Below are 20,054 nucleotides of genomic sequence, written 5' to 3' on the forward strand. Positions count from 1 at the left end.
GGAAATTAAACACATGAGATTTCAAGGTTAATTACTGATGACCAGCATGATTAATGTTTTGTAATACCCCTTAAATTCAAGACCTATCTACAAGTGTTTTTTAATTATCAAATTTTGTTTGTTTATTCTTTTGTTTTAAATTTCTTTTTTTTTTTTTTTTTTTTTTTTGCATTTTGGCCGATGGAAGTAATCTACCTGATTTTTTACACTGTGGCCAGTTTCACTTAATGAAGCATGCTCAAATGGTGTGCAGAGTTCTAGAAAGTAAAGATGAATACCACTAACCTTTTGAGAGAGTAGAAAATAGAAGAAAACCCAGCTTCCTTTATAAACATGTTATAGACTAAGTCAAAAGTTGTGTCACCTTGGAATAACAAATATTGTTAAAATGTCCATACTACCCAAAGCAGTCTACACATTTAATGCAGTCCCTATCAAAATACTAATAGCGTTTTTCACAGAACTATAACAAAAAATCCTAAAATTTGTATGGAACCACAAAAGACCCTGAATAGTCACAGCAATTTTGGAAAACAATTCCAAATTTCAAGTTATATTACAAGGCTGGAGAAATCAAAATGTAATGGTACTGGCACAAAAACAGACATATAGATCAATGAGGCGGAACAGAAAACCCAAAAATAAACCCACAATTACATGCTCAATTTATCTTCGACAAAGCAGGAAAGAATATCCAATGGGAAAAAGAAAGTCTCTTCAACAAATGGCATCAGCTACATTTGAATGAATGTAACTGAGTGGTCCAGAATGAAACTGGACCACTTATCTTACACCACCCACAAAAATAAATTCAAAATAGATTAAAAACACCTTTAATTGAGGTGAAACCATAAAAAATCCTAGAAGAGGGGCACCTGGGTGGCTCAGTCGGTTAAGCGTCTGACTTCAGCTCAGGTCATGATATCATGGTTTGTGGGTTGAGCCCCAAATTGGGCTCTGTGCTGACAGCTTGGAGCCTGGAGCCTGCTTCAGATTCTATGTATCCCTCTGTCTCTCTGCCCCTCCCCCACTCTCTCTCTCTCAAAAATAAATAAACGTTAAAAAAATTTAAAACAAAATCCTAGAAGAGAGCACAGAAATGTCTGTGACATTGGCTATAGCAACATCTGTCTAGATATATCTCTGGAGGCAAGGGAAATAAAAGCAAAAATAAACTATTAGGACTACTTCAAAATAAAAAGCTTCTGCACAGTGAAGGAAACAGTAAATGAAACTGAAAGGCAACCTACTGAATGAAAGAAGATTATTTGCAAATGACTTATGTGATAAAGAGTTAGTATCCAAAATATACAAAGAATTTACGCAAATCAACACCAAAAAAATAAATAATGAACAATCCAATTAGAAAATGGGCAGAAGACATGAACAGACATTTCTCCAAAGAAGACATCCAGATGGCCAACAGACACATGAAAAGTGCTCAACATCACTCATCATCAGGGAAATGGAAATTAAAATTACTTCATACCTCTCAGAATGGCTAAAATAAAAAACACAAAAAAATAATAAGTGTTGGAGAGGATGTGGAAAAAAAGGAACCCTCCTGCACTGTTCGTGGAATGTAAAATGGTGCAGAAACTCTGGAAAAAGTATGGAGGTTCCTCAAAAAGTTAAAAATAGAAGTACCCTAAAATCTAGTAATCCCACTGTTGGGTATGTGCCCAAACAATACAAAAACACTAATGTAAAAGGATACATGCACCCCAGTGTTTATAGCAGTACTTTTTACAATAGGCAAATTACAAAAGCAGCCCAAGTGTCCATCAACTGATGAATCGATAAAGAAGTGGTATATACACACAATGGAATATTATTCAGCCATGAAAAGGAATGAAATCTTGCCATTTGCAATGACATGGATAGAGCTACGGAGAATAATACTAAGCAAAAATAAGTCAGTCAGGGAAAGACAAATACTGCATGATATCACTCATATGTGGAATTTAAGAAACAAAACAAACAAGCAAAGGGAACAACAAAAGAGAGAGAGGGAGACAAACCAAGAAGCTGACTCATAACTATAAAGAACAAACTGATGGTTACAGGGGTGGGGAGGTGAATTATGGTATGGGGATTAGGAGGTGCACTTGTCGTGAAGAGCACTGGGTGATGTATGGAATTGTTGAATCACTATATTGTACACCTGAAACTAATGTAGTTAACATTGTATGTTAACTACACTGGAATTAAAATAAAAAATAAAATAAAATTTTAAAACAGCCAAAAAAAGGAGTTGTGTCCTATACTAAGTGTTATATTCTCAACCCCTAGCACAGTGAGCAACAGGTGTTCAATAAAGTCTTGATCAGTGACAGAATAACCTATCACAAAACTAAACAGAGCTCATAAAATTATTTCTTTATTTTAAAAAAATAGAAAAAGTATTAGGTAAAATATTTTGTTCTAGATTGGTAACTCTATACAGAGTTAAACTGTCACTGGATTTTCAATCCTCTAGCTCCCAGTCCCATAGCCAATTCACCACGACACCTCCAAGAGGACTACAGGGAGGGGCGCCTGCCTAGGTGGCTCAGTCGGTTAAGCGTCTCACTCTTGATTTTGGCTCAAATCATGATCTCATGGTTCCTGAGATTGAGCTCCGTGTCGGGCAGCATAAAGCCTACTTGGGATTCTCTCTCTCCATCTCTGTGCCCCTCCCCTGCTTATTCTCTCTCTCTCTCTCTCTCTCTCTCTCTCTCTCAAAATAAATAAACTTAAAAAAAAAAAAAAAGAGACTACAGGGAAACTTGAAGACGAGAAGAGACCTGGAAATAGCCTCTCTCTTCACCAAACACCTATTACATGTCCTTACTATCTCTCTTATGGAATCACTGACTCTTTTATAATATTTTGTGTACACATCTTATCTCCCTTACTAGATCCTGAGCTATTATAGAGGGAGGAGGGTCTTACATTTCTTTACATTCTCCTCATAGCACTCCATAGTCTTTTTTCTTTCTCATTTCCATCTATCTTATATATACTAAGTCAATTAACAAATTAATGACTGTGTGCTCTACTCTGTATCCTTAAACAACACCTAAGCTGAAAGTAAATTAAAATGATCATGAGTAGCCTTGATGTTAAACAGAAAAACAAGGTCCAAAATGTCAGTCAAACAAAAGGAGTCTGTGAGAAAGACAGAGTAGTCCAGCTGAGTCCATAAGACAGTGGAAATCCTTTCCTATGACTCACTAGGCTATCAGATTAGCAGGAGGTCCTTCTGCTACACCCCAAAATCTCAGAGGCAACTCTGTGATTCAGTGTGCCCTAAATCCCATTGCTTCCAGATTCTGATGAATCAGGTGCTTAATCTACTGAAACTATGATTATCATGTAAGATTTTAAACTTGAACATTATTAGAAGAAATGGTAATTGGGAGGAATTAACAATCTACTCTTCTCTTCCTTTCTACCAACCACTAAGAGTACGCCAGAAAGGATGGGGGTGGGGGAGTGGGGAGCTTACTTTGAGCAGCCAAGTGAGAACTGAGTCACGATATGGAACAAATTTATTCTTGTTTTTGCCAGCACTCTGATCTGCTAGGGCTGAGATAACGAGACCGAGGGTCGTGAGGGACCTGCATGGTGCAACAAACCGGAATAACCATAAAAAACTGAGTATATTAAGTGTCATATTTTAGCACAAAACTGAACATCAAGATGCCTTGTACCTGCATTAGAACAGCACTGCCATCAGCATTTTGTTGCTCAGTTTAAAAACCCATGAACTCTAAAAGCTAATATCCTTCTAATACTACTGCAAGCAATTAAATTGCTTAGCTCTATTATTTTTTTTCATTTTTGTAAATAGCAACATGAGCTGTAAACCTTTAGGTTAAGATAAGATACAAACACCACATATCTTTAAGAAAGGAAGCCACAAACACAATACAATTAATTAAAACTTAGTATAAGGCAAAAACATTTATATATGTGTGTCAGTGTATCTATCTATCTATGTCATATATATCTATAAATATATCACACACAATATCATTCATATATATCACCATTCAATAATACAATAACAACATAGCATCTGGATGATGGTCTTTTATGATCTCCAGTTAGTGACTCTCACTGTGTTTCCTTCTGGATTCCTGCCCACAGGAGCTAATAATTTAGCTTGAGGTAGAAAATATAACCATTTAAAGGAATTGGTACACAAAATATTACTTTATAAAACCCCGGCTTCTTGGTATAAATAAGCACCACAACAGTCATAAAAGGAAAAGCTCAACGTGGCTAGTACACAGGTTGATGTTTGCTCAGACCGTGACACCCAGGCTGAGATGTCTCAACAGCTTTTCCATAGCTTAGACCAGTGGTTCTCCCGTGGAGGGCTACTGTGCCCCAAACAGGGAGCAGCTGGCAATGTCCACAGATATGTTTGGGTTGTTACAGCTGGGGGTGGGAGAAGAGAGGTGGCAGGTACTACTGCCATCTAGTGAGTAAGGCCAGGGATGCTGCTAAACATCCTACAACACAAAAGAACAGTCCCTGGGACAAAGAATCACCCCAAATCTCAGTAGGGCTGCTCTTGAGAAACCTCTGACTTGACTGTGCTCTTCAGCCCCATTAGACATCTCAACAAAACATAAAATATGCTTGGGCCCATAAATATCTATGTCTATATAAATATAGATATATATTTGAAAAAAGTATATATATATATGAAAATATTCTCAATTATTTATTCAATATAGCCTCAATAATTCCAGAACCTTATTCTTTTAATAACCACAGAAGTTCCCCATTTGGCTCTTAAGTCAGTAAAGTAATAAAAGTAAGCTTCTGGAAAACTTACTTGTTGATGTTGCTCCCCTCCTTCAACCTGTCCCCTGCGGCTCCAGTTTTCGTTGCCCGCTCGCTGCCAGCTAAGTCAACCAAGCTCAGTTTGCCCACTTTCTCTCCAGATGTCTACAAAGTAAATCAACAAACACTTATAAACAGTTAAAGAATACAGAAAATGCTACATCTCTACCGAATGATTTTATTATCTAAATCCTTTATTAAAACATTTACTGTTATTTCAAAATTATCTTGTGCTCACATAAAACAGTGTAAGAGAACGGTCCAGTCTAGTAGTAGATAGATACACACAAAATATTCACGGCTTTACTAATTCAGATAAGAGTGAAAGCTGCCTCAGAAAAATAGTGCCCCCCAAATGGGATATTTGAAGGGAGCCCAATAAAATTTTCATATAATGGCACTTGTAAAATATAAATTTTAATGATATAAAGTTGTTTAAAATTTCACAAATATTTACCAATAACCCTGAAGGAAAATATTTGCAATTCTTACTGATGTAAAAAAAAAAAAAATTAAAATTTTATATAATGGGGTCTTTCAAAAACCCAACACTTGCTTAAGTTTTTCATATTATTTATATATAATAATTCCCTTACTTCATAGTTTCAAGTATAAACTTACATATTTTTCTAGTTATTATATATATACACATATATTGATATGTCCTTTATCAAAAATGTTCTGTAATGTAATCACACACATAACACATATTTTATACTTCAGCAGAAATACAAGAAATGTGGGAAAGCAATGCCCAAATCTACAGACTGGATCTTTTTTTTTTTTTTTAATGTTTATTTATTTTTGAGAGGGAGAGAGTCAGAGCAAGAGAAGGGCAGAGAGAGAGGGAGACACAGAATTGGAAGCAGGCTCCAGGCTCTGAGCTGTCAGCACAGAGCCTGATGTGGGGCTCGAACTCAGGAACCGTGAGATCATGACCTGAGCCGAAGTCAGATGCTTAACTGACTGAGCCACCCAGGCACCCCCCAGACTGAATTATTTTTTAAAACTTTTCTTTAATATACACATTTATATTTATTTCCATAAATAAACTATGTTGCTAACAAAATGATATTCGGCTTCCCAAATCAAAAGTACTTTTGGTTTAAAAAAAAAAGTCATCAGTATGTTTTTTGTTTTATGCTGAAAAGGAAACAGAAAACAAAGAACTCTTTGTTGTTACACTAATCTTGCTGTTATGGCAAAAAAAAGAAAAATATGCTTTCAGCAAATGAAAATCTTACCAAAATCTAGCATTTTGCCAGCATGATTATTTTAGCTTCTGGCATTTGAAACTGATTTGCTGGGGTGGGGGGGTAAGGCATCATAATAAAATACGCAAATATTCACATAAAAAGTAAGTACTAAACCAAGAAAGGTTTCAGTATGGTGGAAGCATATACATCTCTGGCTCTGTTTACTCTTCATAAGCTTCAAAACCAAGTATTCAAAACATTACAAATCCGATACTTTTATAGTACAATTTCCCCAGTATAGTTTATTCCTTCTAATACTTAGCTGTTTAGCAGAAGAGAACATTTCAAAAGAATCTCTACTAAATTAGCTAGAGTTAACATTAGCTTCTGCAGTCAGCCATCAAAGTTTAAAGCTCAAAAAATTCTGTGGCAGAGACACAGAACCATCAGCATGTTTAACTTCTGTTCCACGTTCCTTTAGTTGGACAGGATGGGGCTAAAAACTACATTTTTCAGATTCCCTTACAGCCAGGGTTCATGATGTGACTTAGGTTCTGTCAAGCAGATACATGTGCTTCAGATTTGGAAAGGAGAAGTAAAGTAGAGGTCATCCCCCGGACTGTTTTGGCTGTTTTCTGCTGGCAAGCAGGATCACGGAAATATGAGGGTTTCTACAAGTGTCTCAGCTTACATTCTCCAGCTTCCAGGTCACTAAGAGGCAGCTTCATTAACTCCTATGGCCTAGATCACAGCTACTGAGCATGCCTGGATCTCACAGCCCTGGTGGTAGCCTCAGAGGTAGTCTCATCCTTGATGGGTGAGATCTGTGTGATTATTCCTAGAGATTTACTCTAGAGCCCACTCCCCCTCAGGTGTTCTAACAACGCTGTAATCACCCAATTCCCTCTGTTAAATCCCTTTCTGTTAATCTACAGTGGCTTCTGTTTCTTGCTGACTCCTAATTCATACCCATGTCTAGCTAGGATTCTAAGTTATATGACACTTGAAGGAATAGAGTAAGATAAATCGTGATCCACTTTTAAAATATTAAACAAACAAACAAACAAAAAGGTCAGGCATCTGAATACCTACCCCAGACTTCACATCATATAAAGTATGGGTAAGGGTGATTTTGAAGACAGCATGGGATCGGCTGCTCTCCTCATTCATGTTCGTGGCAGCAACTGTACGAGACTTGTTACCCTCAGACATCAAAGACTCAATATCCTAAGTGGAAACAAGTCATAGATACACATTGCATTGTCAAATAAAACTCTGCTATCCTATGAAATGCATTACAAGTATCATTACTCAGACAACCACATTTGGAGTTTACACATCTACACTTTGTTTTTCAGTGAACATTAAGCCCAACAGAGTAAAATAGCCAATGCTGTCTCTGAAAACTAAAAACAAAACCACATTTATTTTCTGTAGATGCCAAATAAAGTAGCAGCTTTGAGAATTAGGAAAGTTTAGAAGCCACGGTGGAGACCCACAAGATGGACAAACATACGATGCCACCCCTCATCTAATCTAGAAATTTCAAAACATTTAGTTTCTTTAATGACAGAAGCAACAGAAGACAACTGTTAAATTAGATCATATGAATAAGCAACAAACAAAATGATTCTAAACCCTTCACACAGGCATAGCAGTGCTGCGTCACCCATGTTAGTGTGTATTATACCAGACCTGTTTCTGAAAACTGAGACATCAAGAAATGAATGTCTGCACAGATTTACTACTTCGTTGCCATTACTGCTAAAAGGAGACAGCAAGATGCACTTGAAAGATCATGGGATGGGATCTTCATTTTTTTAAATGTTACAAGCTCTAAAAATAGTTACTTAACCAAACTGAATTCTAGTTTCATAAATAACAGTACAGAGCTATAATATTATCTACCTTACAAGAATTTTAATGAGGAACAAGAAAGATGGTATGTATGAAAGAGTTGACTAGTTGTCTCCTCTTACCCCATCTCCTTTTCTTTCTAGTAAAGGAACCCAAATTTTAGCTAAGCACCTTGCCGTGGAACTAAGAGTCTATATTTCCCAGATGCCCTTGCAGCTCAGTCTGGCCATAGGACTAAGTTTTAGTGAATGAGATGTAAAGTCATCTGGGAATTCTCCTTAAAGGTAGTAGGCATGCTGTCACATCTTGGTTCTAAGAGCTAAGATTTTGAACTATGAGAATAAGGGTATTACTACAGAGCTGGCTCTATGTGGAAAGCTGGAAGGAATCTAGGTCCCTAACAGCATCTTGGAGCCACTATATCAGCCCTCTCACCATTCATTCTTTCATTTATTCATTTAAATATATATTGAAGTCACCTATTAGATGCTAGTGCATTTTGAATACTGAAAATAATGAACAAAATAGATAACAATTCACATTCTAAAGAACTTAAATCCTATTATATTTTCCTGTTACTTGCAGCTAACACAATCCTAACTGACACATACATATAAAAAACTTTGAAAATCATAATTTTCTATTTTGCCATAGCGATGAAAAAGAATAATGTTTAAGGAAAAATTCTATATGACAAATAAAAAGCCTCAAAGTAGAAACATTAACTATAAAGAGAAGTTTAAGTAAGCACCAAAATGGAAAATTCAACACAAAAAGAAAAATTCAAAATTTTTTAGATCTATTAAATCTGACCATCCTGAGACTGAATGTAAAAGCTTCACCCTATTTAACCTACACTTATTCATTGGCCTCTAATTTGTTGTCTCATGCATAAACTCTGTATTGAGTCCTTTTTTTTTCTACAGAGAGAGAGCACGTGCACACAAGCGGGGGAAGGCCAGAAAGAGAAGGGGAGAGAGGATCTTAAGTGGGTTCTCCACTAACAGGCTGTTAGTAGCGAGCCTGATGTGAGGCTCAAACTCATGAACCATGAGATCATGACCTGAGCCAAAGTCAGAAGTTCAACTGACTGAGCCACCCAGGTGCCCTGAGCCTTTAAATTTTTTAAACAAGCAAAATGTCTCTTGTCACTTTCCAATCTCCTCTGAGCATTCAAAAACATCTTGATCTCTCTCCAGTGTTGTATAAATAAGTCCTCAAATAATCATTATTAAAATAACAATACTTACTAACATTAATACCCTAGGTTTCTCAAAGACTTTTCACATGCATTATCTCATTTGATCTCCTCCAGGAAGTCTTCCTAGACTCCACCCTCCCCAAACATATTCATTTAAGTTAGGTATCCCCCTTCTCCAAACTACTAATCCTAGACAAGAATTTCTCATTGCTCTTAGTCATTTTGTTTCAGAATACCTTTATAATAACATCTACAAGTATCTTGAGGGGATGGACCATCTCATTCATTTTTTATATCCTCAGCACCTAGTACAATGTCTGGCACATGATAGATGTTCAACAGATGTTAACCAAATGAAGTAACTAACACCTACTAAATGAAGTATCATTGACCAAATGACAGAACTGATTAAAGAACAAAAAAAACCAAATGGGCCTACCACATAATATACTCAAGACAATACAACTAATTTCCGTTTTATAACTTGGGACAAAGAGGCTTTTAGTGAGGGAGATGACTCCAAAGTCATACAAGAGTCACACAATAGGATTAAGTATCACCAGATCAATATTGTGACTCTTAATCCGAGGTACATGACATCACAGCATCTCACTCCACCCCCATTTCCCCAACACGCAAAGCCTGATGGATCCACACAAAGCAGAAGTGTGAAGTTGGAAAATGAAGAGAATAAAAGACCAATGCGTGATCCTCTCAAATTAGAAACAGACTTTGAATTCCAACTACCCAATTCATATATTTTATTTCATTAAATCAATGAAATCATAAGCAACTTCATTATTTTATGTACTGCTAGGGAAGAAAAATGCTGCCATTTATAATTTTAAGATGTAACCATAAGGAATATCACAATTTTAGAGTTCATAAAATATGAAAAAATATGTATCTCACAACAGATGACCAGGTATGCTTGGCAAATGTGTATAACCTTCTCTCAAAATTAAACTGTCCTAATAGCCATACATAGCTTTTCAAGACAGATTTTTGTAAAAAGTAGCTTTTAAGTAATACTACTGTAATTTTTTTTAATTTCAAGAAAAATCATCATCACAATTTAAACAAGAAGTAATTTGCTACAGTGACTGTAAGCAGTTTACATAAAGGATGTTATTACCTTGTAGCTTGTGACAGCCAGTTTAGAAAGTCCATCGACATAGGGTCCCAACACACTGTGCTCTCTGACTTTTAACGTTTGACGACTTCTGCTCATTAAAAAGAAAGAATTTTAAAACAATAACGTGTTTTTAAAAGGACTCAATTGTCCTCCATAAAAATATACACTGAATTCAATAAAGATCCCAAGTAAAAAGAACCAACTAACTTGATTCAAGAAGAATCTAAACCAAAATTTAAAATCTTGACTGGTAAGAAAAACTTCATAATGTGGTAAAATATCACATCACTCAAAAGGGTACACTGTGGGATGTCTATTTCCTACCACAAAGAATGCAGAGTCAAATAAATACAAACAATCTACTTGTCATTTCACAGAAAGTGGTACAAAGAACAGAACTCAATAAATGTTAACTGTGCAAGAAAGCTCAGACCAATCTCAGTCATGAATAAAAACAAACAAGCCAATACACTGAATTTAATCATGATTTAAAAATGTAACAATAGGCTGATCCCAGGGCTGCTAGGTTGTTTTAACACTGATTCATGCCCATTATCACACTAGACTGATAGACTAAATGGGGAACAAAACACAATCATTTCAATAAATGTAGTGAAAAGGATTCAGTATAATTAAATACTTATTCATGATTAAAAAATAAATAAATACCACTTAAAACAAAGAACTAATAAACCCCGTAAGGGGAATCTGCCAAAACCTAGAACATACAGCATACTTATACATCAACCAAAAAACATTAAGAATATTTGTTGATGATTGTATAGTACATGAATTCTCTCTCAAAAAAGCTCCTTAAAAAATATAAACAATACAATGGGGCACCTGAGTGGCTCAGTAGGTTAAGCGTCTGACTTCGGCTCAGGTCATGATCTCACAGTTCATGGGTTCCAGCTCTTCATCAGGCTCTATGCTCACAGCACACAGCCTGGAGCCTGCTTCGAATTCTGTGTCCCCACCCCCCTCTGCCCCTCCCCCACCTCTCAAAAATAAACATTAAAAAAATTTTTAAATATAAACATTACAATGAAAAAAAGAATATTTGTTGCTGGTGAGATTACAAGTGATTCTTATTTTATGTACTGATTTTCTAATGATTTGGAATCCTCTAGCACCCTAGGATCAACCACCAAAAATTTCACTTACCACTATAGAACTGTACATGAAGTAAATATAGAACAAATATTTGACTTAATTCTGATCTCAAGATATACTATAACTTTTTCCTTTAATTTTTCTTTTCTTTTTTTTTTTTTTTTTTTAACGTTTATTTATTTTTTTGGGACAGAGAGAGACAGAGCATGAACGGGGGAGGGGCAGAGAGAGAGGGAGACACAGAATCAGAAACAGGGTCCAGGCTCTGAGCCATCAGCCCAGAGCCCGACGCGGGGCTCGAACTCACAGACCGCGAGATCGTGACCTGGCTGAAGTCGGATGCTTAACCGACTGCGCCACCCAGGCGCCCCTTTCTTTTCTTTTAAAGATAATGTGTACTGTATTACCTCCTGAGTATAAAACAACATAATTACATCATTACACACAGTAGATACTGAATTCATAAAATCAGTACTTGATTTAAAAAACTAAGTTCTCTCAGACAGTCTTTCACTGAAAAGGGATCACCTTTAGAGTTTTTAATTCTATTCACTTCAACTCCTCAGAAACATTACAAAAATCCTCAAGAAACTTTCATGGAGGAGACAACAGCAGCTAACTGAGCACTTACTATGTAACTGTTCTAAGACCTCAGGTGTATCATCCCAGCCAATCTTCACAACAGCCCTCTGCAATATTGTGTAATATTATCATCCCCTTTGTACAAATGAGGCCTAGACAGCATATGAAATTTGCTTAATAGGTAACAATTAGAGGGACCCAGATGCAGAGCTATGTGAACCCCAAGCCCATGCTGTTAAATACTAACTATATACAAGACAAACATAAGAAATTATTAAAGACTCCAGGCAAACTGTGGATAAAAGTTGGAACTATTGCACACAAGCAATGTGGAATACAAAGTCAGCTAAGAATTCCTGGCAAGAAGAACTTTGGGATCTCAAAGAAAGTGATGCTCTTCACTGAGGTGAAGATGCAGAAAAAGTACAAGGACACAGTATTCAGCAAGATGTGGGTACTTAAGCTAGAACCTTCCTACCTCTGGCCTCCTTTGGTTCCCTGTTTAGATTTTCATGCTCAGTGCCCTCCAGCCATGCTCAGGGTCCTCCAGCCACCCTGGACAGTGGGGTCACTCTCCAAGCAAGTGAGGTCTTATACCTCCATCCTTTTAGCATAGGTTGTCCCCTATGCCTGAATGGTTCTCACCTAACTTCTCAGTGGACAAACTGCTACTCAGCACAAAAATCATCCAGTACTCTTCGTGGACTCTTCCCTTCTCCTCATTCCCTCTTTCCCCATACCTATTTTATATAAGCCTCCTTCATAATTTAAAAGCATCACTGCACTGTATTATAATTACTTGTTTCCAAAACTCTCATTCTGTCCACACTGTGAGATCTTCCTTTACAACTTGCCTAGTGCTCGGCATGTAATAATGATCATTCAATAAATGTTAAGGTTTTTTTTTTTTAATGTTTATTTATTTTTGAGAGAGAGAGAGAGAGAGAGAGAGAGAGAGAGAGAGAGAGAGAATGACTGGGGGAGGGGCAGAGAAAGAGGGAGACACAGAATCCAAAGCAGGCTCTAGGCTCTGAGCTGTCAGCACAGAGCCCGACACGGGGCTCGAACTCATGAACTGTGAGATCATGACCTGAGCCGATGTCACACACTTAACCAACTGAGCCACTCAGGCGCCCCTAAATGTTAAGTTTTACAGAGAAACACTAAGTGCCAATTGAATGTCATTGTGAAAGGACTGAAGATCATTACCTTTGACAAAGAAAACAGATACCAGTGAGGGATTGACACGTTTTCTTACGATTGAGCGTCACTGTGATTCACTGCTTCTAAGACCACCTTTTTTTGATCATCTTCTTCATCCAAACATAATTATGCATCCCCTTGTAACTCCACATTCTAAGCCTCAGTTCATGTGGCTCTTTGACCTTATAAACACTGTTCTCACATCTATAAACCACATGCTGTGGTTATTATCTGTTTCTTTTTCACCATTGTTGCACTTCCTTAAAATCTGACTCAGAAAACTGTGCAATGGACAGATTTCCTCAGATACTTATCTTCCTCATTAGGTTCAGTTATGACTGCAGAGTGAGAACAGCATTTTCTAAGGCTTTCTAATACTTTCAAACCACTTCTCTTTCAAAGTCTATGCCATAAAATGGGACATTCTTTTTCTCTGGGGATCTTTAAAGTTAACTATCCTAAAGTCCAGGTTTCAAATCTCTGATTATGCCCTTCTCAGCAAGCAAAGAAAAAATGGCTAATGACCAGAAATTTCTTGGCCTTTTATAAAAGAAAGAAAAGAAAGAAAGAAACTCCACTTGATTAAAGATACCAGTCCCTCATGATACTAAGCAACTTAATTTTCATTGCATATTTTTTGTTTGTGGCTTTGGATGTATGTGAAAAAAGGCAGTATGAGGCAAATACATGTGGCTCAACAATACTTCCCTCCCCAACTCAGCCCTAAACTCAAAAGCCAGAATTGACTGCAGGAAGCTGCTCAATGTGACTGAAAACACAGTCACAAGGACAATAACTAGATAAACAGATAAAAGCACAAAGAACTCTATGAGAGTTCAATATAAAAAAATTCACTTAAGTCAATTTAGAAGTCTGTTTTAGTCCTTAATGCTATAACATTAAAGTTTCAAAGTCCTTTACCCTTTGGGATCAAGAAGGTCTCTAACTTTTTCATTATAAATTTCCATATAGGACACTTCTACTTTAAAACTCTGCTCTTCATTTTCCTCTTTCTGAGTTCGTTCAAAGAGTCCACTGCAAAGTCTTGGAATTAATCCAGGTTGGTCGGCTGTGCCCATCATGGTATAAGATTTTCCAGATCCTATAAAGTGGAAATCATAGTTATTACTGTCTCTGAGAAGTTTAAATACATAACTCCCATTCCATTGCTCATAATAAATTATAGCACTTAGTAAAATGCCCAAAATAAAATAAGAAATATACCAAGTATAATGATAAGACTAACCAAATATGGAAGCTTTCCTATTACACATGTAAAATCTAAAGTAAACACTTGGGGCGCCTGGGTGGCGCAGTCAGTTAAGCGTCCGACTTCAGCCAGGTCACGATCTCGCGGTCTGTGAGTTCGAGCTCCACGTCAGGCTCTGGGCTGATGGCTCAGAGCCTGGAGCCTGTTTCCGATTCTGTGTCTCCCTCTCTTTCTAACCCTCCCCCGTTCATGCTCTGTCTCTCTCTGTCCCAAAAATAAATAAAATGTTAAAAAAAAAAAATTAAAAAAAAAAATAAAGTAAACACTTTTGGGGAGCCTGGGTGGCTCAGCTGGTTGAGCATCCAACTTTTGATTTTGGTTCAGGTAGTGATCTCACAGCTCGTGGGACCGAGCCCTGCCTCAGGCTTCAAGCTGACAGCATGGAGCCTGCTTAGGATTCTCTCTCTCCCTCTCTCTCTCTGCCCCCACTGCCCTGCGCACGCACGCTTTCTCTCTTTCAAAATAAATAAGCACCTTTTAGGAAGAAAATAAAAACATAATTTAAACATCTTCATTCTTTAAAAAAAATTACCTAAAACAACTGAAAAAAAGTGAGGTCTAACTAGTTTTCTAAAATTAACTGGGAAGATCCATATGATGAATACTACTGTGACTGTTCCCAACCACTAATCATAGCACAAAAAATACACATTATCCCTATAGGCCCCAGAGCAAATTAACTTACTACCCTTTGGCAACAGTGTAAAAACCAGAGTAATCTTCTTTCTCTACTATAAAATTATTTTCTCCATTGTACCAAAAATACATATTCATTAAAGAAAATTTAGAAAACACAGGAAAATAGAAAGGAAAACATTAAATCATGCATAGTCCTAACTTAAGTATAACTCTTATTCCTTCTTTAGTAGCAATGCTTTTATAAACATATTTTTAATTCTACAAATTGCTGCCTTTATCACTTGACATTTATCATTGTCATAATATCTCAAACCAATACACCACTTCTTAAGTACCAGGCTTTTTCTGTAAGTTTTTGATGTTAACTAATTGTCACAACCCTATAAGGAAGGCTTACACTTACCAACATTTTACAGATAAGAAAACTGAGGTGTAAGTTTCATAGGAGCTGGGCTGGAGCTGGGCTACCCTGGCTCAGAATCTGTGCTCTTTTAACCACATCATATACTGGCTCTTAAAAATATCACAACCATTCTAATTTTTTTAATGTTTATTTATTTATTTTGAGAGAGAGAGAAAGTGGGGGAGGGGCAGAGAGAGAGGGAGAGAAAGAATCCCAAGCCAGTTCCATGCTGTTAGTGCAGAGCCCAACATGGAGCTTGATCTCACATAAGATCATGACCTGAGCCGAAATCAAGAGTCGGGCGCTCAAATGACTGAGCCACCCAGGCGCTCCCAGAACCATTCTTCCACAAAAACTAGTTTTCAATTGGACAACCTATGCAACATACCCTTATAAGAGTGACTCCTTCACTTTATATAGATTTTCTTTCCTGTTAACCACAGAAGTACAGAATTCAAAATGTTCCTTATCAATTGTAACTGATAAGATGCTAACAATATGTATTCTCTTTGTTACTTTCTCTGTTACGGTCTTTAAAGCTTAAAAAAGTATATATTATTTAACATTACCAGTCTGTCCATAGGCAAAGATACATGCATTGTAACCATCAAACGCATTCTGAAGGATATTCTCCCCAAGGCACTTGAAAACATCATCTTGACCTGAAAGAGAGAAAAAGAATAAGAAAGGATATTTTAACTACATATGAACAACTTTTTAAAAACTAAAAACAACCCCCTCAAAAATGCACTTTTCAAGTTGTAGATCTCCAAACAAGATTTTAAGACTTGATGAAGGTGTCCAAAGGCTTATGTCTTTCAAGTATTTCTAGTTAGCCCAGGATAGGAAATGAGTAAAAAGTTCCTGGATAATATGAACTTGAATTAATAAACACTGGCCAAAAATCCTCTGCAATGCAAAAAGCTAATGAACTGCTAGTTTTGTAAATGATGATTAAAAATATCCAAAGTTTATATTTGGAACCTCAGTAAACCTGAATTAAACAATTATATATATCAATCTCCTCTCCTTTTCTTCAATGATAATTTTTAATTATAGGGCCTACAATACATACCAGCTAGAAGAGAGAAGATCTTGAAAATTTCTTCTAGCTTTCAATCATGGACAAAAATAATAGGTTCAAATTCTCTTCCACAGGCTAAATTAAGTATGTCAATAATCAAACAAAATCATTCAGCCTCTCTTTGAGTCTTGAATATAATATGAAATATGAAAGACCTGGATGCTGTTATGCATCCAGTTTGTTATATACTTATATATATACTTACATAGAAAGTATGTTTGTTAGAATGCTAAAAATAGCATTCCAATATGCCCCACTTCTTAGTTAATTTCCCAGATTAGCATATCATCCTCTTATTTCCAATACAGAAGCAATCTGTAAGTAATCTGTCAGGCCAGCTATACTAAACTAACCTTAAGTTTTTGAACCAGCTGTAATACTACTCTGTCTCATGACAAAAGCCAATACAATATGACAATATTTAAAAGATACTGCTTAGAAACAGGTGTCATAAAAGCAGCTGGGAATAAAAGAAATTAGAAGGCTGTTGCTGTAGTCCTAAACTTGTAGACAAGTTCTAAACTTAAGACAGTCATCGTTGAGTAGAGTAAGAAAATAACAGAATTCCAAGCAAATTTAGAGAATCCATTAAAGAGAGAAATGAAACAATGAAACATAAGTGACTTACTAGTCACAGAGGCAGGTAGGAGCAGAGCCTGGACTAAACTAAGGGTTTCCTTTTCTCCTTGGCTCATCTTTCCTTATATCAAGCTGCCTCGCTAGACTCATCACGGACATCGAAGAGAATCTAAATGGTTAGTGTACTCCAGGTCCCATGTAAGGCCTGGGAATGCGTGTGATAACTTCAACCATGTACCCTATTAATCTACCTTCATTGTCTTATACCAAGAACAGCACCTTGTTAATCTATTTCCTGATTAATATAAAAACAGCAAAGACGGGAGGAAGTTCTCTGTACAGTTTTTAAAGTTATACAAAAAATAATGCTGTCATACTTTATGGAAAAAACATAAAAACACCTTTTCTATTGTAAGTAGTTAATAGGATGCTGTACTTACCTGCATATTTTTCTCTGACTGATTCATCCATGGACCAGAAACAATGATCATATGCAAACACCTGTTGAAAAATAAAAACAGTATAGTATGTACTAAGAATAAACCCTTAATATACTTATAATGCTATAACAATGTTGTAACATTGATAACATTGTTCACAGTAGTGAAATAAAAATAACTTACCGTCTTCACAATGGAGGTTAGTTAAATTATTTATGGTACAGTTTTACAACAAATACTCTATAAATGATATAGACCTTTATTTCACATGGAAAACCCTTCACAATGTTAAGTGAAAAGGGGGAGGTTACAAAACAATATTTATGGTGGTTATTATATACACATATACATGTACACACACCTAGTTACACATATAAAATTTATTTCTGCATAAGATTGGTGATCTCTGTCTTCTTTATGCATTTATACATTCTCTACAGTTTTAGTTTTCTCAGAGAAAATACAGGTATTTTAAAAGAATTAAGATGTAAAGATGATTACTACAGCATGTTGAAAATGTTACAAGACAGCAGAATCGAAAAATTATAACACACCCATGTACAATACTGCATAGCTTTTATCAGCAGAACACTGATAAGAAAATGTTCATGTATTAATGTAAAAGTTATAAAGTCTGGACCACAGTCCCATGTTTGTTCCAAAATCTATACAGATGAAAAGCTTAGTAAGAATACACACTGGAAAATGGTTAGTGGTTAATGCCACCTGGTGAGATATCACAGACCAGCTCTGTTTGGATCTTTTACATTTACTACTTTCCAAAATATGCTTGCTTGCTTGCTTATTTATTATTTAGCAATCTTTAACTTTTTTTTCCATTGGTTTTGCTTTTTTTTTTTTTGATTTCATGTTTTATAATTAAGTCTCTAAGGATTTTAAGTGTAATTGTTTTTAAAATCATTTCAGCCTGTAGTTCAAACTCTCCAATTTTGGGAGTCGGCTGCCTCACTTCCTGATAACAGTTTTCCTCTTGGGCCTTTATATGTCAGTTTGCAAGTGCATCTGAATAGGGAGTTTGTGTTTTATGGTTTACGTGGTTGCTTGTTTTTTTCCTCTCCCTCTGGCCACCTTTACATGACTAGTCACACAGCCACTCCCAGATACTGAAGCCCAGATTTTGGTCTTTCCAAAGTCCAATGTCTCCACGCCCTCTAATTTCCACAGACAGCTCAATGTTGGTGGCCAAAATCTTTTTCTTAAGACTTCATTCATGTTGGAGCCTCACTCAAAGCAGTGTTCATATGATGAGTTCTCCAGTCCTCATCCACCCATACATCAGGGCCCCCTCTAATCTAATCTAATAAGAGGTGAACCTCTAATCACTTCTGAGAACCTGTGTCTGATCCCAAGGTCCAGTAAACACTGCGTTAGCCCTAGCTTGCTGCTAGTCCCTAAAGTTACATTATGTTGTTTTTGAAGCAATTTTTTTTTTTGAGAGAGAGCAGAAGGGGGGACGGGGAAGGGGAGAGGGGAAAGGGAGGGAGGGAGAGGGAGAGAGGGATGCGGGGGGGGGGGAGAGAGAGAGAGAGAGAGAGAGAGAGAGAGAGAGACTCTTAAGCAGTCTCCAAGATCAGTGCAGAGCCCAATGAGGGGCTCAGTCCCACAACCCTGGGATCATAACCTGAGCTGAAATGAAGAGTCAGACGTCAAACCAACTGAGCCACCCAGGCGCCCCACATTACGTTGTTTTTGAGTATGATGACATGATTTCAGTATTTTAAAATATTTCATCTGTCCCTCCAGGAGAGTGCATCTGTGTAAACTCACAAGACTACCTGGATCGAAGTTCCAAAAGTTAAAAAAAAAAAATTTTAAAGAAAGGAAATTAGATTAAAATGGTAAATTAAGTATGCATGCCTATATCCCCCTCCCACTTGAAATTAACTCAAAATGATGGAGTGAAAGAAGGGAAAGGGCCAAAAGGGGAAAGAAGAGGGGAAAGGAGAGCAAGTTTTTGAAAGCTAGACTGCTTGCTTCTATCTGGATAGAAATGGAGACTCTCTGAAAAATAGCTATAATGAGACTGATGGGGGACAGGGTAGGGCAGAATGGGGCCAAAACACTGCAGAAGAAGATGGTTGCAAAGGTAAGAGCAGTTCTGGGAGAGCACCAAGAGAACAAGTAAATGGGCATGAGAGCACCCTGGGGGCAGCCGCCAGGATGACTGATTAAAAAGACCTTTAAAGCAGAGAATGATCAGAACACCCCTATCTTTCTGCAAAACAGCAGACAGGGAGGTGTTTGTTCCCTGGGAGGGGGCAGTGATGGGAATGCTAGGCCAAGAAGGCAAGGAGAAGCCCAATGACTGGCAAGACCCAGGAAGAGGTAGGAGCCCTGGAGCCCAGAAGCCATCCACCGGCTGAAGCACTATGTTGTACATTACTGACCCTCAACATTTTTCCAAAGCTAGACCTGTATCTGTCAAGACTGGTGGCTCGCTGTGTTAGCAATACTCCAACAGAGAGAGGAGGAAAAGAAAAAGGAATATGGAA

At 37.0% G+C, this 20,054-nt stretch overlaps 1 protein-coding gene across 2 annotated transcripts in view; it reads right to left on the reverse strand.

Moving 5' to 3' along the window:
• Positions 1 to 20,054, reverse strand: part of KIF13B (kinesin family member 13B) — a 209,443-nt gene that overhangs the window by 119,968 nt on the left and 69,421 nt on the right. For both annotated transcript variants that reach the window (XM_040467565.1, XM_040467638.1), the window contains 7 exons: positions 17,542 to 17,602; positions 16,008 to 16,100; positions 14,048 to 14,228; positions 10,229 to 10,316; positions 7,128 to 7,262; positions 4,832 to 4,944; positions 3,491 to 3,602 (listed from right to left, as the gene is read on the reverse strand). In XM_040467565.1, coding sequence (XP_040323499.1) covers positions 3,491 to 3,602; positions 4,832 to 4,944; positions 7,128 to 7,262; positions 10,229 to 10,316; positions 14,048 to 14,228; positions 16,008 to 16,100; positions 17,542 to 17,602 — 783 coding nt within the window. The remainder of the gene's footprint in view (positions 1 to 3,490; positions 3,603 to 4,831; positions 4,945 to 7,127; positions 7,263 to 10,228; positions 10,317 to 14,047; positions 14,229 to 16,007; positions 16,101 to 17,541; positions 17,603 to 20,054) is intronic.

This window comes from Herpailurus yagouaroundi, unplaced genomic scaffold, assembly GCF_014898765.1.
Source record: "Herpailurus yagouaroundi ecotype Mexico unplaced genomic scaffold, PumYag 28, whole genome shotgun sequence".
Lineage (NCBI taxonomy): Eukaryota > Metazoa > Chordata > Mammalia > Carnivora > Felidae > Herpailurus > Herpailurus yagouaroundi.